The sequence below is a fragment of the Pezoporus wallicus genome, unplaced genomic scaffold (assembly GCF_028554395.1).
Source record: "Pezoporus wallicus isolate ANWC-B61680 ecotype Strahan unplaced genomic scaffold, APGP_CSIRO_Pwel_v1 scaffold_6446, whole genome shotgun sequence".
NCBI lineage: Eukaryota > Metazoa > Chordata > Aves > Psittaciformes > Psittacidae > Pezoporus > Pezoporus wallicus.
The window spans coordinates 582,710-608,024 of record NW_026636264.1 but is presented as its reverse complement, the minus strand read 5'-3'; the positions used below and the strand labels follow the sequence as shown (position 1 = coordinate 608,024).

General features: G+C 38.5%; 1 protein-coding gene across 7 annotated transcripts in view; it reads left to right on the top strand.

The window, feature by feature from the left end:
* Nucleotides 1-25,061, top strand: part of CDK8 (cyclin dependent kinase 8) — a 74,770-nt gene extending 49,709 nt beyond the window's left edge. For 2 of the 7 annotated variants that reach the window (XM_057399574.1, XM_057399579.1), the window contains 9 exons: nt 6,163-6,220; nt 8,968-9,099; nt 11,191-11,334; nt 13,384-13,453; nt 14,439-14,511; nt 17,430-17,527; nt 18,898-18,976; nt 19,096-19,254; nt 23,763-25,061. In XM_057399574.1, the coding sequence (XP_057255557.1) occupies nt 6,163-6,220; nt 8,968-9,099; nt 11,191-11,334; nt 13,384-13,453; nt 14,439-14,511; nt 17,430-17,527; nt 18,898-18,976; nt 19,096-19,254; nt 23,763-23,888 (939 nt within the window). In that variant the 3' untranslated portion in view covers nt 23,889-25,061. Of the gene's footprint in view, nt 1-6,162; nt 6,221-6,259; nt 8,663-8,967; nt 9,100-11,190; nt 11,335-13,383; nt 13,454-14,438; nt 14,512-17,429; nt 17,528-18,897; nt 18,977-19,095; nt 19,255-23,762 lie in introns of those variants that run through there. The other 5 variants (XM_057399575.1, XM_057399580.1, XM_057399577.1 and 2 more) reach the window with 5 other exon arrangements.
* The last annotated feature ends 254 nt before the right edge of the window (nt 25,062-25,315 follow it).

The window sequence follows — 25,315 nt, the reverse complement described above, 5'->3', positions numbered from 1 at the left end:
GCGGGAGAGTTACTGAAAAGTGTAATTATATTTTTCTTTCAACTTTAATACAGTTACAACGAAGTTGATAGCAAAGCCTGTGTATTAGGCTATGTACAGGCTTTAAGTTGGCAGTAATTGCCTGATAGCAACGTAAGGAAATTGTTGGAATGTGTTCAGAGCATAAAAATGTGATAGTGAGGCCAATAGCTCTCATTAGGCTTGAAACAGATAAAATACGGTGATGGTAACTAGCAGAAGGCCTCCCTGGCATAGATACAGCATCCCTCTATCTTCTATCCCACCCAGATACTTTCTGTACTTCTAAAATTTTTGAGCATGTGTGCTTTGATCACTTAGGTGTTTGATTTTGTTTGATTGTTACTGGCAATTTTAATGGTTTCTGGTTTTAATGAGAATTTTATTTAGATACTTTATTGTTTAAGCAACTGAGATCTTTATCAGAAGATAAACATGAAGTATTAAATTAAAATAGCTTTTCTTTATTTTCCAGTGCTTTTCACATTTCATGTCTGTTTTTAATTAAAAAGGCTTTAATGTATAGATTTACTACATGTTGAGTTCTGTGGAGCCATTTTTTTCACCAGTGTCTTTTGAAAGTTTATTTTAAAGCCCCAAATCAGTTAATAAATGCAACTGAAAAAAGTATCTTAATTGTGAATGCATGTCTTTGAATTTGAAGAAGTAAACTTCAGAAAAAGGCTGATGCTATCATTTGGTTATGGTTGCATTGACATGTTCATTGAATTACAAACTTCACAGCAAGACTTTTCCAACTCATTTATATTTCATGCTTCTCAGGCACTTGCTCACATACAGCCAAAGTTGATTTTTTTTGTAGGATTGTGGGGTTGTGCATTTGAGTCTATTCCTGTATTATTTAACATAACACTTTGAAGTCTAAAATGTTAAAGTTATTAATTCTGAATCTTAACAGAACCATTGCTGGGTAATGATTGCAAAAGCAGAATAATGTAGGGATAAAATCTTTGTTTACTGTTGCTTTTTTGAAGTTAAGATGCTTTTTCTAAAATGAAAACCAGGGGTGTTTTGCTTTTGTTTGGTGTTTTTTTGGGGGGGGTGGTTCTGTTGTTTGGTTTTTTTTTTTTTTCAATTATCTTGAAATTGAAGAGTAGGTAGGAATGGGGGGGGGGAGGCCTTTTGAGAATGAGTAGCACAGCTATTAACGATGCACAGATATTAGTGGTTAAGAAAAGTCACTGGTGTGACTCACCTTATAACTGTGAACCCTCTACCGAGTAATGTTTTCGTAGCCAAACTCTTAAGTATGGAATTATCCAAATAAAAACTGGTTAGGGCGATACTGAAACCTTATTAGATCATGCATGAAAACAGAGGTATAAAGCGAGTGAGTCTGTTCATAAATATAAATGGAACTACTGCAAACCATTAACATGGAGGAGGGATCTACGTTGTACCACCATAGATAATTGAAAGGAATTTTAGTCACTCACTGGTAGGCATGTTTAAAATCAACCTTTGAAAATGAACACGTTCAGAAACTCCACTTTTTGTTTGCTACTAGGTAGTAATAGTTCCTACAGACCTGGTTTGATGCCAAAAGTAGTAAGTATCAAAGATGACAATGGCTAAGATGTTGAAAAGTGCCTTTTTTTTTCCTCACTGCTTTGATAAGTAATATTTGGTGGAAGGAGGACTCAACAGCAGAATGCCTTTCCTGAAGCATGAGAAAATGTCCTGTGATTCCCAGACATCTAGTATGCTGGTATAGAATAAGTAATTATTTCCCTCTCCTGTGAATAACTTGCTGAGAGCAATAGGAATGCTGTCTATGTTAATATGATCACATCTCATCAAGACATAGACTGATATAATTTTTTTGTTGTTTGCATCTTTATGTTCAAAATAAAAATCCAAGTAAGTTCTAAAGTCTGAGTTTCTCTTCTGAATGAACACCAGCATCTTCAGTGTATGTGAAGAAGCAATATGTGGCTGCAATGTTTATTCAAATGGAACAATGGTTTATTTCTGGTTTTGTTTTAAAGAAAAACTAAGTACAAGTCCTGCAGAAAAGATATGAAGAAAATGCATGGCTTGTAACCTTAACATAGACTCAATAACTTTACATAATGAGGCAAAGCAAGATACCATACTGGGATTGTGTAAGTGGAAGATGCTGTGCAAGGCATGTAATACAAGTCCGTCTGCTGTATTTAGCATTAGTGAAGTCTACGCAGGAGCAGTGTGTAATTTGGAGCACTCCAGTTCAAACAAATAGGTGGTCCAAGGCAGAACAGCTAGAGGGAAGCAACAAGAATGATCATACATCCAGAAAAAAATGACCTATGGGTTCTTTTAATCCACATGGCGGGACTCTAAAGAGATGTATATCCTTGCAGTGAAGCCCTGGTTGTCTGATCTTTGTGCTGATGTGTAAGAGAAGAGGCAATGGGAGTAACTTCATTTGTTGTGATGGGAGGGAAGGAAAAACACTGCAATGGAGAATGTGCAGTCTTCCTCATCAGAGGCTTTAGAATTGGGGTGAACAGGGAGTAGTATCATGTGTTAGGGCAGGCAGATGAAGGAAGCTGCCTGAAGATCTTTGGAGATCAGGAACTTGTCAGTATAACCTTTGGAGTTTTTTAGATCCCTTATTTGAAAGAAAACCTGCTACATAGGATTTCTGTTTGCACTTTGCAAATAATGATACAGTTAGAAGGACCTAAAAAGATTCGGTGAGAATCTTTGTCCTCTCCTCAGTAGTAACAGTGATTAAATGCGTAAGGTCAGGATTTCTCTAGGAATGGCACAAGGAGTCCTACAAAGCCACATCTAGGACAGGATAAGATTTAGTCCTGTGCCATGGTCATAAGGCCAATCTTTCATGGGAATTCATTATTCCCTGCTGCTGAGGTGTGGGGTGTTGGGGGTGGGTGGTGATTTTCTTCTTATATTTTGTTCTGTAGGGGTATCAAAGTTATTTTCCTGGTGTCTGAAGTACTCAGCTGTACCTCTCTGCATGACTCTTCATATTCTGCTTGGGATCGTAACAGCTTTCTCGTTTGTATGGCATGAGTAAACATGCCTCTGTTAGAACAAAAATGAGATCATTTGTAGTAATTAAAAAAAGACAGCTGTATAGAGTAGTGTGTTTTTCAGAGCACACCATAAAAATTGCTGGAAGATTTTTCTTCACTTTCTCAGCCCAAGTGATTTGAATAAGCAGTTTAAACTTTCATTTGCTCTGGATAATTAATATTAAACTGAAATGTAACAAATTAAACTGCAGTTCGTCTAGACTTCTCCCTCCAGTTTCTAATGACTGCTTATTTTTCTTTACAATTAAACTTCTGATGTATAATGAGTTGCCCAAAGAGCCAAACCTGGGATGTTGGGTTTCTTTTCTCCAGATGGTGGGCTTGAGTCAGAGATACTGGAAGAGAATCCCTGACCCGTGTTTTGACTTTTGTTAGCGGACATGAATGTTTTTCGGGGAGTCCTCAAAATGCTTATGTTTTAGGAACACCAGTACTGTTCCTGTACTGCTTTCTGGTAGGTTCTCCCCTGTTGAATTTTGACAGTGTTTAACATTCTTGTTTGGAAAAATCTTTCAACTAATGATGTTGGTGCAGGCTACTAATGCAGTGATTTTAGGAATGAGAACCTTTGAACCTTCAGGATGAGACCTCCGATGTAAAGTTTGGGGTTTTTTAATCTGTAACTGTAATGATGTATCCTTACAGTGATATGACTCTATAAATTTTTTTGTCTATAGTAAGAATTTTCTGTTTCAAACAGAACTGTTTTGTGAAGGGCCTTGACTCTAGAAAGAAGTGGGCTGCTGTCAGTGATTGTTCCAGATCGACTGAGGGTTTTTTTTATCTTGCTGCTTTAGAAGACTCCTACACAGATTTCTGAATTGTCTGGGTTTTTTTGAACGTTTTCTGTAAATCCTGAAAGGAGAAAGGGGGACCAAAAAAAAAAACCCAAAAAACCCAAACAACCCAAACCCTGAGTGTGAATCAAGCTGTTGCTACTTGTTTTGTTAAGCAGTACTGTCTCATCTCTTTGTGCTTTCTCTTCTCATCTGTACTACCTTGAACTTAGGGTAGAAGATCTTTGGGGCAGGAATTGTACCCAGTGCTGTGCTGATTAATCATCTGGCATAATAGAGTCTTTGTGTGAATATGACTCCTTGTCCGTGTCAAAATACAAATAGTAACATTTTAAGATGAAAACATCCTGAGGATTTTGCAAGGTTTTTTGTAGAGTATTATGAACCTGTGAAAATGCAGGGGGGAATTATACTTTACATCAGTGTATTATTTATCGGAAAAAACTTAGTGCTTGTGTAATGTGTTGTTAACTACTCAAAAAATGTTAATCAGGCCTGTAGCTTATTAACACCCAGATATATTGAAGCAGCTTTTGTAAGAGGTATGTGTATTTGCTCTAAAATGGTTTGTGTGGTGAAGTTGTGTTTTCTTATCTAGCAGTTTGAATTGCTTTAAACTTCAACATTAACTCTGAATTTAAAGGTTTATGCTGCTTCTTTATTCCTAGGACTTTTCTAGGAAGCAACCAAATGTGAACGCTTTGTGAGCTGTGTGCCCACATACTGCTTTTTGTTTATGTTGCAGCAGTACTTACCTGGAGTGTATGCCTTGATTAGAAACCAAACTGGGTGGTGGCAGTGGTGGTGTGGGACACAACTTGTTGTGTGTATTGCTGAGCTAATGCGGCACAATTTGGATCTGTTGATTGCTGTTGGAAAGATAATGGGATATATCTTACCTTTTTGATCACAGTCAAGCTGTAATGTTTTCTTCCACTTTAACCGGCTCTCGGGGATGCAACCCCTCAAATTCCTTATACATAATTTGCCCATGGATTGTACAGTTTCCAAAATCAATGTTGGAGCCTTTCATAAGCAGTCATATTTCTCACAGAAACTTTTGCTGGAGTATTAATTTTTTGCACCTTGTTTGACACAATATGAATTACTTACAGACTGGTACAAAATTGTGTTCTCTTGTTTCTTTGAATGTGTTTACACTGGAGCCTGGTAGATTCAGGAAGACTTGAGAATTTCTTGGAGTAAGTTTGTTAAATCATGCTGAGATATTAGGATGTCTTATACTGAATTTTAGGTAGCCTAAACTATCTTGCTGGGGTACTTTTTTCTTCAGATGAATTTAAACTGGGAAGCAAAGCAAGAGCTGTAACTCAGCCTTATTAAGATTCTTACAGTTCACAACCTAATAGAAGCCCCTGTTTTGTCAAGGACTTACAGTATGAATGGGTATCTAAATCTCTCCTTTTCAAAGCAAGTCTAGCATACATATTCAGTTTTAGTTGAAAAAGTTCCTGACTTCTTTCCCTCAGTATAAGCACTTCAGGTTTGTTTTATCTAAACAGCATTAGCATTTGAAGAGTCTTCAGACTACACATGCCGAGACTGGATTATGAGGAACAGGACAGCAGAAAATACAGGATTAAGTGAATGGTTTCTAAGCAGCCGAACTCTAGCTCAGTTGTTTAACTCGCATCCCTAGTAACAGAAAGAAAGGGAAGAAAGAATAATATAAAGGCAGTATTTTCCAGTTTTGCAGTTGTCTAAATTGGTAAATAGGAATAATGTAGATCATATTTCTCTCCAGTATTGAGCAATATGGTAATGATTAATCTGTATCTCACTTGGGTGGTTTGGGTTGGGTTGTTGGTTTTTTTCTTTTTACTGTAAAATGTGGCTGCAAATGTGCCTAAAGACCCTGGGCAAAACATGTTGTAGAGCTGGCTTCCCATCCCTGTGCTGGGGGTGCAGAGTGGTGGGCAGCAACAGGACTGCCTCCTAACAGAAGGATCTAGGGCAGTTTTGGTAGAAATCTCAGTGGCTTGGTAACTGCCAGCTCATGTGGGTTCAGGGCAGACACCGGGGTGTAAGTTAGGGAAGCACAGTGTTGGAGCACAGAAATACCATAAAGAAACATGGGGAACTTGCAGTCAGGGAGAGCCTGTGTCTGGGTCCTTGGACAGCTTTACTGTGACAGAGAAACTTCTCATTTTTATCAAAACAAAGTTGGTTTAAAACTGGCAAAACAAAGCTTAACTGATTTTTCAGAGACTGATGTTTAGGTTTATCGTGGTATATGTATTGTATATTTATTTTTTTTTCCACAGAAACCTGCTAATATTTTAGTTATGGGTGAAGGTCCTGAGCGAGGAAGAGTAAAAATTGGTATGTTTATATCTTTGATAAGTCCCAGTGTAGCATTTAAGTTAGAATGTTCTGAAGGTGCAGTTGTACCACGTAGCCACTGTAATGCTAGTATGTGCCTGGGCACATTGCCTAAATGCTGCTTTCTGGGTGATGGGCCTCTTGATATTAGCCCCATGCACCAGTTCTGACCATGAAATGCTGTAGCCTCATCGATACAAAGTGGAAAATGTCGTTATATTTTGTTTTAAGTGGGTGTTTGTGTGGGGAGGGGGATTTTGATATGGGGATGAATATGACAGCTAGCTAGGGGAAAGGAGGAGAAAGAAATGGGATTTTAACATTTCCTCCATTTATCCCTGTAATGCCATGACATTATCTTGCTGCTGCTTATAAAATCTAAATAGGGAATTACTCATTGCTACGCACCTTAAATTTTTATAATGGAATCAAGGTGGCATTTAGCCTGCACATTGTTCTTGAAAGGGTAGACAGGCTCTTGGAGATAAATGCAAGGGATCTTAAAAATCCAGAAAACACAGTAATCCAGCCAAAATGCTTAGTAACAACTATTGCTAAATGCTCAAACTGGGGTGTACCAGGGTAGGAACACTTTCCCCAACATTTTCCCCACTGTTGTAACTTTCTGGTGGAAGTTACTGTTCACAGTGAGATGATAATTTGTAAAGCTTCAATTGTTTTAAAATAAACAAATAAATCAAGATTAACTGTAGTCTAACAGTAATAAGCTATACCAGGCTGTGCATTAGTGTGGCGGTGCTTTGATAGCAGACTGCTAATGCACAGCTTGCTTATATTTGTTATGGTAATGCAGCCCCGTTTGGAAGGTTTTTTTTTAAAGCTAGTTCATCTTTTTCATCCCTCTGGCTTTCTTTTATGAGATTATTCTGCATTGTGGCTCTGTACTCTTACTGTTTTTGTTTATCTGAACTATATTGTTAATCATTAGTGTAATGACTCGGGCCAGGATTTTCTTGGAGTGTTCAGTGCTGCTCTAGTCCTTCCCTTGTCCTTTGAAATCCAAGGAGCAGATGGGCTGAGGCAGAGCACTCCTTCAGATCCTACCCTGAAAGTTATTAATGCCCTTCCAAGGTTTAAGGTTGACAGTAGAGATTGAAGTTCTTTTGCGTACAAAACAGGTACAGCACAGACAGCGGAAGGGAAAATTTCCTCCCATTACCTTATTCTTCATGGGGTGGTTACTTCCCAAATTGGGAACATAGGTCATACTCAGGCATGTTCACTTTCAACTGTGGTGGTGATACTTGCTGTACACAACTACTTGCTAGTAATTGCACATAGACCACCCATTTATTTCTCAATTTATAGTTGCGAATTAATTTGGGAATAACTTAAAACACAACTAAATTTAGTCAGATTCTGCTAATGGACAGGTGAAAGATTCTGTATCGGACCACCAGTCCTCTGAGCCATCCATTCCCAGCAGGGAAAGAGGGAGGGGAACCCTGGATTTCTAAGTGTGTTGTCAAAATGTAGATTTTTCTTATTAAGATACTACCACAGCAGGAAAAGAATGCAGAAGTTATACCCGTACCAAGGGTTTCCACTTTTCCAGTGTAACTAAGTTTTCTAAAAAATACATAACTGGTCTTTTAACTAAAACTAATTTTTACAGGCTTTTTGTGTCATTTTGAGTCATAAATTTATTTTCTGCCAACAACTTTTCCTTATTTTTTCATAGTTACTAGTGACTTGATATCTTGAGTAATCAGTATTTTAATGTAGAAAACTGTAAAATGTTTCTCAAATGCATTAAAACAATCATAAATAGGAATGCCTATGAAAAAATTATTAAGGATTGTGCAGTCAAGCTACAGACCCATATTTACACTGCAGTTTTCCCTTAACCACTGAGTTATATAGCGTGTAGGTCCTTTTCCCTCAGAATGGCTGCTCATTTCATTTCATTCAAGTGTTCTCAGCAGATGTGTATATCCCTGCACTGCAGAGTCCCTCTGCTTTGGGATTTGGGGAGTGGTGGGTTGGGAAAGTAATTTGGTGGGGAGAAGGTGCCTATTTTAGTCTCTCTCCATGTTCTCCTGTGTCACTTATATTTGGTAGTTCACACAGCTTTCTAGGCAGTTGTATACTACCAATTATAAAAAGCAGGTTTTAATGACATGATGCCCCCAAACAGTTTAAAAATCATAGCCTATATGGTATTTAATACTGGCTCTTGATACTGGAAATACTTCTTGACAGAAAATAAGCAGGAAGGCAGATGCTCTAGGCTTAGTTGCTGGTTTTGTGTGAAGAAAATCTTGCTATAGCTAACTTTATGAGGAGGGAGCTTTTGTGATCTGCATGTATGTATTATAAATCATTCTAACCTTTGCAGAACCTGCACTTTGCTCACATTTAAAATGCTGCTTCTTGAAAGACCATCCTGTAATAATGGAATATTTTACCAGAGAATATCAGGTAAAATGAGTCAGGATTTACCAGTGTCCTGAGAAGTGAGTTTATGCGCTTTTTCAGAACAATGGTTAATTCTTTGTTCTAAATGGCTCATGTTAGTAATGATTTATAATGATATACTTTATAGGTGATAATATCCTTAACTTCTACAAAAGCTTTAAGAGAATCTCCCAGAGTTCATATCTGCTACAGTCTGCATTTGCGTTTTATTTAGCAGTGATGGTAGCACTAACAAGTAAAGTCAATCAGTTTGTTAAAAAAGGGTAGTTTTCCTCTCATTTTAAAGCATCTCTCTTTGAATTTTGCAGCTGACATGGGCTTTGCCCGATTATTTAATTCACCTCTGAAGCCTTTAGCAGACTTGGATCCAGTAGTTGTAACGTTCTGGTATCGAGCTCCAGAGTTGCTTCTTGGGGCCAGGCATTATACCAAAGCTATTGGTAAGTAAATTGGACCAAAACTTATTATTTTTTTCTTCATGTAAAGCATACCCAAATATTGAAGCATTGATAGATAGTACAAAGAATAGTAGCTGATTTAAAGGTATGTTCTTGATTTCTTAAAGAAAAACTCAACTTTGACAGATTGTTTAGTTTATTATGGTCTCTGGCTATATGTAGGAATAAAATATTTCTGGGTTTTGGCTCCACATGCCCTGTGATACAGTGTAAGTTTATGCAGCTTTCATACAAGACTTCGATAAACATTGTTAGAGGCAATACAAAATATGGATGCATCTTTGAATTATTAGTAGAATCCAGATGATGATGAGGCACAGTACATTAATTTTATTACAGAGGTTTTAACCTAGTTTAAATAAATACATGAACGAATGTACAGAATGGAGAATATGCTGGCTGCAGTGAAACCAAGATGTAAAAATAAGCTACATTTTAGCCTCTGTTTTTCAAAGCATAAGTATAAATGGGAATTGCTTGAAGACATGGGGTCAGTTGTGCAACAGGCTAGGCTATGATGCTGCATCAGGCATATCCAGAAAGAAAACAAGCCTCACAGAATACAGATACTGGGAGGATGGTGTCAGTTACATCAGCTTAATGCTGCATCTTGTTTGCCACTTGATTAATAGTTGCTAGTCTGCATTTAAAGAGCTTTGTCATGGCACAGTTGACTTCACTCCACTAGTTCCTGTTCTTGCCATTTCCCAGGTAAGGGATCCCTGGCAGCTATGAAGAGCAGCTATGATGTAGCAAAGGGGGAATAGCCCAGCCTTCAGTGGGTGTCAACAGCTTTGCCATGGAAGGAAGAGACTCTCTAGGGAAGAGGACTGGGAAGTTTTTGTCTTGCTAGCTGGTATAAAAGATATGTTAAAGCCTGACAGTCATTCTGGGGGAAGTAACTTCTGCAATGCTCCACTTACTTTGCACAAACACGGAGGCTGTGTGTCAGCAAACATGTTGTTTCTATAACCTGAAATTCTTTTCTCAGACTCCAGGCATTGTTTTCTTTTTTTAAGACCATGTCAGTGTTTTTGTCAGAAGCTCTAAAATGTTTGACTTATTTTCATTTGCTTTTCTGTTAATACTATATTTCTTCTGTAGATCAAATACATTTCTTTATATGTTCCCTTAAACTGCTTTAATTGTTGTATTTGCATGGTCCTTCACTTTACTGGCATTTTCTTCTGCTTGCAGCACGTGAAACTGCATGGACAGGTATAGCCTTTAGTACCTCATTTGTTTCAGCATAGACAAAAAACTGACTGTATGAAAACACTGAGTAATGGGGTTATGCTCTTTACTTGTTCATGACCTTTTCTTGTTCATTCAAGGTTCAGTGTAGCATTACTTTATGTAAGTTAAAACTTGCATTTGGGTATACTAGGAAAAAAAAATCTACAAAACTGGGAGAAGTCAGGCTGTCTGGTTTTGCAGGCTGGAACAGCAGTTAAACAGGTTTTGGGGTTTCTCATGTGTTTTAAATGAATGCTATAAAAAAAAAGGGGTGAGGTACATGGGCATGGCCTAGTTCTTCTTGTTAGTCCCTTTCTGCAAGATTTTATGCATAGCATTTGGCTTATTTCAGTATCACTGTTTTTCAACTTGTCCTTTTTAGGTCATTTAATACTTACTAAATCCAGTGTTGATAGAGAGGGTGTACTTCTTGGCTGGGACAATATGGCAGTGAATGGGCAAGATATTGGTTGTTTTTTTTTTCTTGTATGTTATGTGTGGACAGTTACCCAGAAAGTTTCCTTCTTTTTCTTTTTCTTTTTTTTCCTGGTTCTTTGTCAGGATCTTTTTTTTCCATCAGTAAATGAGAGCTATGCTTTAAAAACCCCACAAAAAACTTGTATGTTACATTCAGCTCCTGTGTAGGTACTGGATTGTGTACTGCCTCTGTAGCTAAAAGGAAAAGTTGAGCAAGTCTTGCGCTTCTGCAGTGGAAACTCAAAATTTTCAGCACAGGGACCTTATCTCTGATAAGCTAAAAACTAACATTCTACCTCCCCAAGATGCTTTTGGAAAGATTAATTTGATTTATTTTTTGATTTCTGTTCTTTTTCCAAGATATTTGGGCCATAGGGTGTATATTTGCAGAGCTGCTAACGTCAGAACCAATATTCCATTGTCGACAAGAAGATATCAAAACTAGTAACCCTTATCACCATGACCAGCTGGACAGAATATTCAATGTAATGGGATTTCCTGCAGGTACATACTGTATTTATTTATTTTCACTGCTGTTCAAAGAAAGATATCTGTATTGCTTTCTTTGCAAGTGAAGGTGGCAGCTGACAGAAGCAACAAAGCTGTTCAAGCACGATCTTTATTTCATGAGTTATAAATCTAGCATCTAATGGTCATATTAGCTGTTTTTCCTATTATTGATAGCACTCTTTGTGTCTACATGCACCAATCTTTTATAATTTTAAAAGATCGTGTTTAATTGTGGATGGTTAAAAATCAGAAGGAATATTTTTGTATTCCTTCAGTAATGATTCTAGATTTGGAAAGTGACTGGCCATTGTAGGAAGCCAAGCAAAAATCTTATGTATTTAGTGAATATTATGCAGATGTTTAACCTGTGATAAATTAAGCACAGCATCTGGAAGTAGGGGAGGGTATCAGTTTATTTTTCCTGGTAGAAACCTTTGTGGTATGGAGAACATTTCTTTATTCTGAACCAGAACAAAGAATTGGTTGCATGAACCAAAACAAATTACAATGTGGGTATCACTTGTTGCATTTTCCCCTCAGTGTTGGTCATATCTTGTTTTTCTCCAGGGTGTCTTGCATCTTTTCAGTTTTAATGCTTTGTCTTCTAGTGTTCATCTGATTGCAGATGCCAGAATAACGGTGGCCTTATTTTTACTTTTTGGTCATTTTTCTCCTTACTGCTTGTGTTCTTTGCTGTTGTCCATTGTCTGTTAGTAAGAACTTTCTTTACTGTCCTGGTGGACTTTCTTCTTCCTATCATATGGATTTTGTGGTTCTAGAATATTGTTATTAAATTTGCTCTTATTTTTTTCCCTTTTACTTTTTTTTTTGTCCTGTATGTACTTCATGGTTTCTATACTTGCTGTATGAGGCTCCCAGAAGTGTTGCCTTTGCATATTGAATATTTGAGTTTCTTGGAAGTCCCCCTTAATTCTGCTTCTGTAAACAATACTTTCCTTTTCTGCTTGTAGCCTAGAATTTTATCCTGTGTGCTTTTCTTCATTTGGGTTTTACATTGTCTTTGTGTAGCTTACATAAGTAGATGGCACTGTCATTATTGTTTTCCAGTTGGTTTAAATAATCCTTTCTAATAGTCTGCCTTTGATTTTTAAGGGTCTTTATTTCTTACCAATACACATTGCTTTTCATTTAATAGCAGCTAATTTTTTGTTTGGTTTGTTTTGTTAATTGACGTTTGTCATATTTGAAACTTTCACATGTCTTTCGGATGGGGAAAGAGAAGAATATTTTACTTCAACAGTAATTATCAAATTTCTGATTTATTTACTTAATATTTTTAAGCTCCCAGTGTTCTGCAGTTATGATAAGACTTAGTAGAGCTTTGATTTGAATTAAACTACTTGCCCACAGAGCATTTTCAGGAGTTTGCATAATACATTTGAGGCCAGGTGCTGGTAGTGGGCTTTTTGGTTTATATTTAAATCCATTGCAGGCTTTGTCTACACAGAGAAGTTGAGATTAAATATTATTTGAGTGTGCAATTGTTACTTTTTCTTAACTTTTTGTTGGCTAACAGCATTTCTTTCAGTTTGATAAAGCAGACATTTACTGAGTACCTCTGGGCATTTTCTGATAACTGAAGACAGTGCTGTCAGAATGGAAAATCCTTTAGAAGGAGATAGTGCTTGTGAGAGCCTCAGGTGCTTCTGTTCTGAGATCCCAACCCTGTCTAAATAAATGAAGTAACGGTCCGGAAGGGTGCAAGCGCAATGCCTAGTGTGTTTTTCTTATGTGTTGTCTTTTGGGCATATGGTGATCTTCACTGTGGCTTGCAGCTGCTTTTTACAGTTCTTGAGTTAATCAACATGCAGCTGGAGCTTCCTAGGTGTTGGTAAGATTTATTGTGAAGAGGTGATGAAGGGGTAGGAGCCAAGGAGCACAAAGAACTAAGTAACTGCAAGGTTAGAGAAGCAGACTTAAAACACCTAAAAAAAAAACAGGGCTACAGAGATACTTGGAAAGCCTTTGTTTTACTCAGGGTGAAAGAAAAAAAAATATTACTAATAAGTATTGATTTTACAGATAAAGATTGGGAAGACATAAAAAAGATGCCCGAACATTCAACTTTAATGAAAGACTTCCGGAGAAACACGTAAGTCTGCTTTGAGTTGAGCTTTCTTAAGAAAGCATACTTTACTCCTCCCTCCTACACTGAATTTATTGTAGCTCAGGTGGTTTTCTATGTAAATGCCAAACAAGGTTTAGATTGTGAAAAAGAGAGTTGTTTGATAATGGTGAACTTTGCCTGCTGAGGTGGTGTGAATCAGAAGAGTAAGCCAGGGATGGACTGTGAATGATGAGGTGGCAGGTGTGGAAGGGGTGGTGCCAGTAAGACCCCACACAGCCCTGAAGATTGCAAAGCACAGTTTGTCACAGCTGGTTCCAAATCCATGGTACTGGAAATGATTCTTCTGTAATAGCTGCACAAGAGATCCAGTAACCTTAAGCTGCTTCCAGCAAACAGTGGGTGTAACTGTCAGCTTTCAAAGGCTAAAGAAAAGAATACTTTTCAGTCTTGCTGTCACATTGCCAGAGTCTAATACCTGCACTTAAGACCCTGCTTACCCTGTTGCCTTGTTTCCATGCTGAGGGATTTGGTGCTGTACTGATACATACTTTTCTTGCATCTGCCATGCTGTTGCAACCATTTGGAAGCCTTATTTCTGAGCTTCTCTTCAAAAAAGTGAATTTGTGGATGTTCTTGTAGCAACCTGTACTTTGCAGGAGAGTGTTAAGATGGGTTTAGTATTTATCTCCCTGACTGGCATTAGAAATACACAGAATGCAACTGTATAGTAATAAAATTGCTGAAAGGCAGTTTAAATCCAAGTGATAGTTTGCTGTATGCTTGTGGGTTCAAAGTGTGCTTTTTGTGTGCATGTAAGAGAAAGATGCATTTCTGTAGTGTCTGAATGATTTTTTTAAGCAGTCTCCGGTGTTGGTAGTTGTGTTTGTTTTCCTGCTTAGTGTGTCAGCAATGGAGACTAAATGGTTCTTGTTACTATGTTTTGTAGCTATTAGGAAAGCAGTATTGGTGATGTGTATATTAGAAATACCGTATTTTCTTCCTTTTCTAGGTATACCAACTGCAGCCTTATCAAATATATGGAAAAACATAAAGTTAAACCAGATAGTAAGGCATTCCACTTGGTAAGTTCCTCCAGTTCCCAGTTGTTCTCTCTGAATGGACATTCTCCTTACTTTGATGTTTCCAATTTTAACTAAATGCTTTCAAGCTAAAATTGTAAGGTAAATATATTATTTGGGGGAGGGGGAGTGGACAGGACTGGGGGAAGAAAATGGGAAGCTTTTTGATCTTGGAGGTGAGAGAAATAAATTGGAGAAAAGGGAAGATGGTTATGGGGCCGGTGTGTCTGAGGACCATGTGGCTTCTGTTCAAGTCATTGGAAGATGTACCTTCTCTGATCAGACTTTAAAATTTTTAAGCAGCTGTCTTTTTTTCTGTTCAGTTCTTTTTCTTCCCTATAAATTTTGCAATTTATCCTTCAGCCAGAGCTGCTCTGAGGAAGTACTCTTCTTGTGGCATACTGCATGAGCATTTCTAAATGGGCGTTTCCAAGCAGATGAATTATACTGCAACAGCTAAAACAGAATCTATATTCAAGATTTGGATTAAAACCAAAAATACAAACAGCTGATTCAAGTAAACTTTGCAGGAAGTTACCTGGCAGTTGTACCATTAGGCATCATTTTCTGTGAAGTGTCTCTGCCCTTTAAAGTTAAAAGTTGGTGGAATACTAGGGATGCCTGCATAAGTGAGGAAACTAGTCCTTTCTGATGGAGATCTCGGATTTTTGATGGATTTTTGTATCCAAGCACAGTGGAAGCTGCTGAGCAGTCTGTGTATTTGTATGTAATGCATGAAATGTTTGTTGATATGTGAAGAACTGATGTGCTCATAATTAATCCACTTTTTTACCATGTAGATATTTATAACAGAGCTTCAGAAATGCATTTTTAGTATTTACCAAGGTGATCTTATGTTTTATTATGACAATACATACTTTAAAAAATACACATTTGACATAGCAAGTTGTTTACATCTATTATTGTAAAATGTGCCAGGACTAATAATTACAGCACAAGTAAGCACAACGATCGTTGTCGTTGCCAAATATTGAAATGTTTTGATTTCCCAACTTGAATTAGCCAGGCTTTTTTTCCCCCTCTTTGCTTGCATTCATGTGTCTGGTCCCTTTCCACATGCAGAACTGATGTGTTAGCATAAGACAACTTTGGCCCCTTCTTGCTTTTGCAATTTACAGGGTTGTGCTTTGGGGTTGGTTTGTTTGTTTGTTTCCCACTTTCACTTTCCTGATTTTTATTTTTCTTTCCTACTTACTTCTTAATGCCCTAGAAAACGGGTATATGCAGCTGCTGCTTCTCTTTAACTGAGTGATGCTTCATCTTCCTTTTGGTTACCTTGGTCCAAATGAATGGTAGTGATTGTCTCATTCACTGCTGATACATAAAGTTTGCTGCATTTTTATTTTGTCATTGAAATTATTTTATTTTGTCATGTGAAATTTTAATTGAACAGTTTTTAAATAGAAAATATTTGTAGTGCTAAGTGGAAGACTCACTTCTGTGCTGGCACCTGAACAAAGGGGCAAAATAAGAGTATTGATCCCCAGTGTGATAATGGTTGCACAGTCATTAAACTTTTCTTGTGGTTTCTGTTTTCTGTTGCTGATTATGACCAAGTTTGCTCACATTTTGTGAGCATGTGATGGACAGCTTTATACAACACAATTGCCAGAAATGATGCCAGAATTTTGCAATATTTTTTTGATTGTGATGTTTTTCAGCATGTTGGCAATTGTTTCTCATTTTTTTGCCTTCCCTTTTTCTGGCTCCTGGGATTGCTTTTTGAGCTGTTTGAAAGAACAGGAATTGTTTTGTTCATACTGATAGTCTACAAAGACTACATGCAGACTTGGAGGGCTGAAATAACTTACTGTGAATCCTTGTTGATGATGTGAAAAACAAAACTGGATTGATGGTTGTAATACATATTTATTATGTTCTTAACTATGCCATTAAACTGACAGCTGAGGAGAGAAAATGTACTTTCCTAACTTTAGCTGTCTGCAGCGCGGAGGTCTGCATTGTGGTTGTGTATGCTCGCTTAATAGCTAGTGAAAGGAGATGACCCGTTCAGACACAGGTCATGACAGTGGATCTCTATGAAAAGGAGAATTTAATCCCATGGAAATACAAATAGCAAATGTAAAATGAGTATTACTTGCATATGTAGCTTCTGCATATCTTGTTAGATCCATGATTTATTAAAAAAGCTATAGATGGAATGTGTAGTATTTCTTTAAAGATCACTGTCTCTTACATGCTACTGTAGTTTTGTCTTGGACACTGTATCCTGTAGTGAAACATGAAGACTTGCTATTTTCCTGCTTCTGTGTGGCAGGAAAGCCTGAGAGAGCTGGTATTGTTCAGCCTGGAGAACAGAAGACCCTGGGGAGACCTTGTTGTGGCCTTTCAATATATAAAGGGGGCTTATGAGAAAGATTGGGGGAGACTTTTTTAGCTGGACCTGTTGCAGTAGGTTGTGAGGGGTGATGGTTTTAAACCAGAAGAGGGGAGATTCAGGCTGGATGTGAGGAACAAATTTTTACAATGAGGGTTGTAAAATACCCGCACAGGTTGCACAGAGAGATGGTGGATGCACCATACCTGGAGACATTGAAGGCCAGGGTGGATATGGTTCTGGGCAACCTGATCTAGTTGAAGATACACATACTCATTGTAACCCAAACATTCTATGATAAATTCTGCTGTTAAGTCATGGAAACTCTTGGAATGTTTTTATTAGAACATTTGTGACTGAACTGAGTGCCCTGGGCTTTGCAGGTGTTCTTCAATGGGAAATGAAGTTACTATTTTAACAAAAGAGAAGAATGTGGTTATGCCATGTATGGTTGTGGTTTTGAGTTCAGATGCATTTGTATCAGCTTGTCTTTCAGGAATAATAGTGAAGTTTCTGTTAATTGTCTTGGTAATGCAGAGCTGCTTATTTTTTATTTTTGCAGCTTCAGAAATTGCTCACTATGGATCCAATAAAGAGAATTACCTCAGAACAGGCTATGCAGGATCCCTATTTCTTAGAAGATCCTCTTCCCACTTCCGAGTAAGTGGTTGGTTTATTAACCTATCGGTACATTTAGAGATGCTTTAAAAATGTGTGCTTTCTCTCTGCTATGTTTGTGAACAGTGAGCCAAATACATACTGTCTAACAACCAAGGAAAGCTACAACCACAAAAATGCCATTTGTGGTTTTTAAAATTAAGTAGCATTCTTACTAATCTCTTGCTTTATGAAACTTTGATCCTATTAGTCACAGTACTAATCTTGTTACTCACTGACAGGTTGATTATGCGTGCTACAGATCTTTGTAGACAACTGCTAAGTGCCCGTAGGTCCACTTCTCTGCTCCAGAATGCCAGATGACATTATCTAATTAGTTTACATTTTTCTGTCTTAGCCTTTGTTGTAAATTCAGTGGGTGGGGAAGTCAATTCTGTGTCTCTCTCCTGTCATCCTGAACAACTTAAATCCATTTTCTGTAGATGTTCATCTTTATTTGTGTAGGGACCTTTACAAAAGGAAGAAAATTCAAGGACAGTGAATGATTTCATTAAAAATTAAGCCTCCTCCCAAAAGACTAGGCAGAAAGCATGCTTGTATGCCCTTTTAAGAAAGCTGTTAGTGCTATTAGTACATCCTGTGTACGATTCTCTACTGTTATCTAGGGGAGAATTTATGACATATGGTATATTTATTAGCAATTAATTAAAAATGAAATTATTTCATTAAAACCTACTAGATTATTTATAACAGCTCCTGACCTGTCTCTGATTTAATGTTGTCATGTGAATGCAGAAACTGCACTTAGGACAGTCATTGGGTTTTTCTTGACTTTAGGTTGGCATTTTAATGTGAATACGGAATGAGTAATGCTAACAGGTGTACAGAGACTTGACTATAAATACATTCTACTGATTAAGGGTGGGTAAATATTAGCTTGTACTCGCACTAGCAAATTCATGTGGACCATGAGATAACAAATTGCCAGATGAAATTTCTTGTTATTTTTTAAACTTTGTTCAAGGTGATTTTATTATTTATCAGTGGAGTTTCCAAGAGTATTTTTAGTTAGTCCTGAGACTGTGCATTACACAAAAGCTGGATTAAGATAGCTCTTTGTGACCTTACAGATATCAAATGGGCCATGTACCTTTCCACCATCAGTTTGGTGACCAGTTACAGAAACCCTGAAAACTATTAGGAGTTTAAATGAGTGTATAAGAGGCAATTGAAGATTAAATGGCAATAGGTTTACTATATTTAGAATATGATGAAAGTAAGACAGGAAAATCTCCATTAGTTATGGACTGTGGCTCAGGCAGCTTGAAAGTAGCATGGGTGTGAAGTATGAATCTTACAGGTTTAACTCTTCTGTTCTAATACAGTGATAAATAGACTTTTTTGGGGGGCAGTGTTTTTGCAGGTTGTCAAATCCCTTACCCAAAACGAGAATTTTTAACAGAAGAAGAGCCAGATGATAAAGGAGATAAAGTAAGTACTGGAAGAACAGCATCATCATGCTTCACTGGCTTTCACACTATTTCCTGTGTTCATGTTATTTCACGTGCTGCTTTTGAGTTGAAATTTTTCTTTGTGTTTAAACAATTGAGAAGAACCAGCAGCAGCAGCAGGGCAATAACCATACTAATGGAACTGGTCACCCAGGGAACCAAGACAACAGTCACACACAGGGACCCCCACTGAAGAAAGTGAGAGTTGTTCCTCCTACCACTACCTCAGGTGGACTTATTATGACCTCAGACTATCAGGTATTTATTCGTATATTGGGTGTTTGGTTATCAAGTTTACAGCAGTGTTTCTTTAAGCTAAAAAGTAACTTTTAAAGTGTCACTGTAATAACTGGGTATTTTTTTGTTATTTTCAGATTCATTTGCCTGTAAATTGATATGCTGATGCTCTTTAGGTTAGCAGTAAGGAAATCAGGATCAGATATTACAGTTACTGATTTATTACATTCATATTAGGGAATGCTGATTGTGGACCGGGAGCCTGTTGTGCTATGCTCTGTACCATTCCTTTTTTGAATAAGCCTGTAATGGCAGGAGGCAAAGGATATTACAGTAAACAAGTGTGAAACAAGAATTCAAGCAAGCGTTTTAGTGGGGCAGATGGATGGGAAAGCAGTATTTTGGATGATGATGCTGTCATAATCTCTGGTTTGAAGGCAAAGGAGGATTCCAGGTTGAGTAAGACCAGTATTATAGATCTGAACAGACAGGTGAGGTGGTGGTAGTCAATGAGTGAGGAAGATAAGGAGTGTAGGAAAAAAGCTTGAGGAAAAGTCGAAAGCTACGTTCTAGTCTTCCTGCATTTGGGCTTGTGGTCAGATATTAGGAAATCGGAAGAGTCTGGAGCAGAAGAATGTCTGAGAGTCACCCCAGGGAATGATACCTGAATTTGTGAGTTTGGATGATGTTACTCCTGGAGACTGGGGAGACGTGAATTAAGGACACAACTGTTAGTTAATGCAAGCTAAGAAACTGCAAAAGAGGGACAAGGATTGATACGCATAGGAGCAGTTGTAGAGGGGGTAGATTTTGGAAGCCTAGGGAATAGAAGATTTTAAGAGGAGACATGCTGGTGGAAACGTTAGCCTGCAGGAACTATTACATACTGGTTCACAAGGAATACATAGTACAGAGGGCCAGTTGGAACAGTGTCTTGGATGAAATCAAAAGATGGGGAAGTCAGAAATTACTGGCAGTTTTCAGTTAAAGATTAATATCTAAAACTGGGACCCTAACATTGGGAAGCCACTTAGCTATGTTTATATTCTGTAGCAAACCTGAAAGAATGGTGTCAGCAAAACTTCTGCTGTCAGTTTGCTGTTCACAGTTTTGACACTGTTTATGAGGAGACACCAGTGGATTTTGAAGTCTTGCTTTTCAGTTTGTCCCTAAGAGTACCAGATACTCTCAAAAGCTGTGTGGGGGCGTTACCCACATCCTTATCTAAACCTGTATATTTCCAGCATTGGGCAAAACTTGAAAGCACTGAAAATGTAATACAAGGTCATTTTCAGGAGCTTTTTTGTGAAGCTCTTCATCTAGTTCACAAGTGCCTTTGCTGAGTTTATCCTAGGACATTGGTAGCACATCAGGTTTTAAGTCATTCTCCTTGAACAATGTAAATTTTTAGAGCTATTTGAAGCAGCGGCCAGCCTTGACTACAGTGCTGCAGTGTGGGTTGCCTCTAAATATAAACATCTTTAGCTGTATTATGCATCACAGAGCACTCTTAAGGGACCTTTGCACCTTTCAATTTAGCAAGCTGCAGTCGATCGCTGTTTTGGCCTTCTAGCTGGCTCGCTCTACCACTTCAGTTCTGTGTGTGTGTTTCTAAGCAGGTAAATGCAGCTGTAACTCTGAATTTTCCCCTTACGTTGAGTCACATACCTAAGCAGATTGGTGCAGAGGTTGCACATACTGTCAGGGAGCCCTGTTTGCTTGCTCTGTTTACACGCCCTTCACCTCATTTTGCTGCTGCAGCTTGGCATTTTGAACAAACTTCAGTTTCTGCTTCTGTGAGCAAGAGCTGAGGTTTGCTAGTTGAGAGGTCAGAAGACTCAATTTGCTTCCGCAAGAGCTGATGTTGGTTTGTTTTCAGCTCATGTTCATCAGCACTTTTGAACTCTCAGGTATCCATCCCAGGACTATAGCTGGGGGCAGCCCTTGTCAGCAACCATCATTTCCAAATACTTTTGCCTGGAGGCAGTGACAACTGCTACTTTGATATCTGAGGGGCTCTTATTGGTAACGTGACTGCTCCCAATTAATCTTTTTGCTGTCTGTCTAGGAGGCAAAACACCTGGTTTTCAGAAAGAGCTAAACAAATCTCTTCCCCATTCTTGCAAGAATGCAGGTGGTAGATTTGTTCTGGTATTTGGAAAACATGGTAATCGAAGGGAGGAGACCTGAACTTGCTGGCACTAGAATAAAAGCAGTTTTAGAGTTGCCTATTGGTGGTTTCAGGTCTCCCTGAACAAAATTCCTCACATTTTTTGCTTCTGAGCCTGCAATTTGAGGAGATGGCAAACAAATATTACAATGCAGCCCTCTGTTTTAATCAAACACCTGCTCCTTTGTTCTTCATTTAATTTGCTCAAATTGCCCATATAAAGCTTATGAAGAAGGATTGCCATCTCCTGGGCAAGGCATACTAAGACAGTTTCTCCATCCCCTCAGAAGCTGAATTACCCCCTGCAAAGCAAGTTGACCTTGTATCCTTTTCTGCCATGCATAAAAATAATAGACACATGGCACAGAGACTTCCTTGCCTTGTTGTTTAAATATGCAGTGTGACACTTCCACAGGCAGTGGGATTAAACAGGCTAGAACAAGTCCACTACTCTGGGCTTTTGGTTGTGATAACCCTCTGGGTGCTTAATGCTATTTAGGAAGGATTGGGTGTTTATATCTGTTCTTAAACAAAAGCCATCTGTTGCACTGGGTGTCATGAAAGAATCTGGTGATTTTTAACTGCCTGTCTTAAGATCTATTTTAGAAGTCAGAATGCAGACAGTGTTTACAACTGACATGAACAGTCAGGTTTTAAATCACTGAACTTGTGATGGTTTCTTACATGCAGGAGCCCCACTTGGGCAAAAAGAATATTCAGAGTTTTTATGCTCTCTGAAGTGCCTCCTGTATTTGTGATGTAGAGATGGGTGACCCAGAGCTGTGACATGTCTGTTGACGAGTGACTCAGTCTGTCTCTCAAGACTGAAGACAAATGTCACAAAAGTTCAGTCACTGTGTTAACAGTGTGGTTTAGCAGTGCTGGCTTGTTCCCATTGACATTAAGTGATGGCTCAGCCATTTCTTCCCCTTTACATTATACACCCCTAAGGAATTGGATCAGTCCTGTGAACATACGTTAACAAGTAGAGTTTGCCTTTTCATTTCTGCTATCCTCTCAGCAACCTGATTCTTGCTTCTGTTCTATGTGCTGAGCAGCAGGAAAAAAAATTGTTGTTATGTTGTGACTTACAAAATCTGTAAAGCTATTTTAATACTGTTTCGGGGCGTTAGTTCACCAAAGTTTTGCATATTCATGTCTCAGTAGTAATGCCCTAGGCCTGGAATATTTAGCTTAGGAAAGTTTCCAGACCTTTCCTAGAAGCATGTTTCTCTAAAACTCCTAATACATCTTGTGATATCAAGAGGTCAGAAGTTACAGTTACAGCAGTTTCTAAATGCTGCAAAATTTGTCTGTGTGAACCAGCACAGTAATGTACTGAAATTGTCTTAATTTAATGCAATGTTAAAGGCTACTAAGTGGTCACGTGTTCAGACTGAAAATCTGACATGCAGTCCTTTTTCCTTTATAACGCATGGTTTGTAAATAACTACATTTTAGGTTAAACTTGAAGTATGCACTTGCTGGTTTGCTCAGAGATGAGTGCTCCACTCAGTAAATAGTTGATAGAAATGCTGGTTGAAAGGGGCCTACAGAGACCATCTAGCCTGATCTCCCACTTGAAGCAGGACTGTTGCTAATGCTAAATCAGGTCAGCTATGGTTTTGTTTAGCTGAGTCTTAAAACCTCTATAGATGGAGATTTCACAGCCTCTCTGGGCAGGTTCTTCTGCTGGTCTCTTGAGGATTCTCCATACCCCTTAGCGCCCAGCCTGAACCTCCCAAGCTATAATCTGTGACTGTGTGGCCATTTCCCCCTGAAATAATCTGGTTGCACTGAGAAGGCGGTGCTTGTTACCTTTTACTCTCCTTCAAGTATTTTTAAGGCTGTTGCTAGATGACATAGTAGCCTAAATAAGCACAGCATGCTCTGTCTTTACTCTTAGGTCACATAAAGAGTGGTGTATAGTAAAATCTCCACAGTGATGCAGGATAAGATCAGTAAGATGCACTGTTTGAACCTCCACTCCAGTATAGCTTCTTGAAGGGGAAGGAAGCAAGGGGAGAAGATGGCTGCTGTGAGCAGTGGGAGTGTTGTGTAACTTGCAGGTGTACTGCAGTCATCTGAAGGGTTGACTGGAGGTTTGACTGTCATGGGTGTAGGCTCACAGGAGATAATTAGGGTGGATGACTGAAGGGTGGTAGCTGTCACTGTTTAATCTAGTATTTCTGATGTTCATACCTGCACCTGCTGTAATCAGAGTAAGTGAAAAGAAGTCTGGAGGTGCAGCTGCTTTGAGAGTGTGTGTGCTTGATACCTCTTGAAATAAATCAGTAGGTGAAACTGGTGATGTACCTGTTATGAAGAACTGCATTTCTCTGCTTTAACCACTCTGCAGCGTTCCAACCCCCATGCTGCCTACCCCAACCCCGGACCAAGCACATCACAGCCACAGAGCAGCATGGGATATTCAGCTACCTCCCAGCAGCCGCCACAGTACTCTCATCAGACACATCGGTACTGAGCTGCACCCCGATACCGACAATGCACTGCTGGTAATGCTGCAGGACCGGCCGCACAGCTGCCTGCCTGGAACCTGGCTTGGGCCACGAGAATGTACTGTACAACCTCACCTCCAACCTGTCCAATCGCCACGATCCACCCCCTTCCACAGAGCGGAGTAGTGGCTCCCAAATTGTACCTGGTTTTGGGGTTAGACTTGAAAAGAAAGTGCTAGCACAGTTTGTGTTGTGGATATGCTACTTCTGTAGTTTACTTGACATGGTTCAGACTGACCGATGCATTGTTTTCAGTGACAGTCTGTAGCAGTTGAAGCTGTGAAATGTGCTAGGGGCAAGCATTTTTGTTGTTGTATGTGGTGAGTTCTCTTGGTGTAACAACTTTATCTGACCAATAGTACACAACATCTTTGAACTGGTACTTGAAGCATACAGTATATGTTACCATGGCAAAAAAGCAAAGCAAACTAACCATGACTCGGAGACAGTTTTGATAGACGTTTATTTTTAGTGACTTTTGTGGATGGTTCATTTTCCACCCATATCAATGTTTTATGACCGATGCGATTGCTACAATGAGATTTTTTTAGGAACATGCAAACATTTGCATTCTTTTGCAGCAACTACAAATGTCCCAAAGATTAATTTCCAACATGAGTTCTTGGTTTTGTTTTTAAATCTATGACTTGACTGGTATTAAAGCTGCTATTTGATAGTAAAATAAGTATGTTGTCATTGATATAAACATGTTTGGTTCAGCAAACAAACTAAACTGATTGTCATAGAGAGTGTTTTATTTTTTCCTGTTGGTGTTACTGATTTGTGAGCATGCTTTGGGAATAAAAAAGCATGAGTGATATTTCCTAAAGAGGTGCGGCATCCGTTCAGCTCTTTCGTCATGAGTTTTGAGAACCAGCTTGGTGTAGTGGATTTTAAATTCTTTTCAGTTAATGATTATCATTTTGTTTTTAACGTTCGCACGTTGTTTAGGGGTGCCATTCCTACAGCAGAGGAGCAAGGTATTAGGAGAGCCTTAGAGTTTATGAGGAAAAACTTGCATACAATGTACTGTATCAAACTATTTTACATGAATGACACAAGTATTCTGAATAAAAGAAAAAATCAAACATTGTTAAAACAAGGTGTTATGTAATAAATTTATTTTTCATAAATCTGCACATGACCTTTGCCTGTATTTCTTCTTAGCAGCAACAGCACTCCTCGCCCTTCATATACCTGTATTGGGTTGTGTCCTGAGAATCACTGTCTGGGGGGAATTCTTCTTGCAAGAGGGCAGGCTTCCATTAACTGCTGGGAAGGGTGTTTTTTAACAGCAGGAAAAGAACACAGTACCTCTGTAGAATGTCACTCCCCCTGTTGTGTACCTGTGGCTAATCAGCTGGAGACACTGAACATGGGGTTATTACAAGCT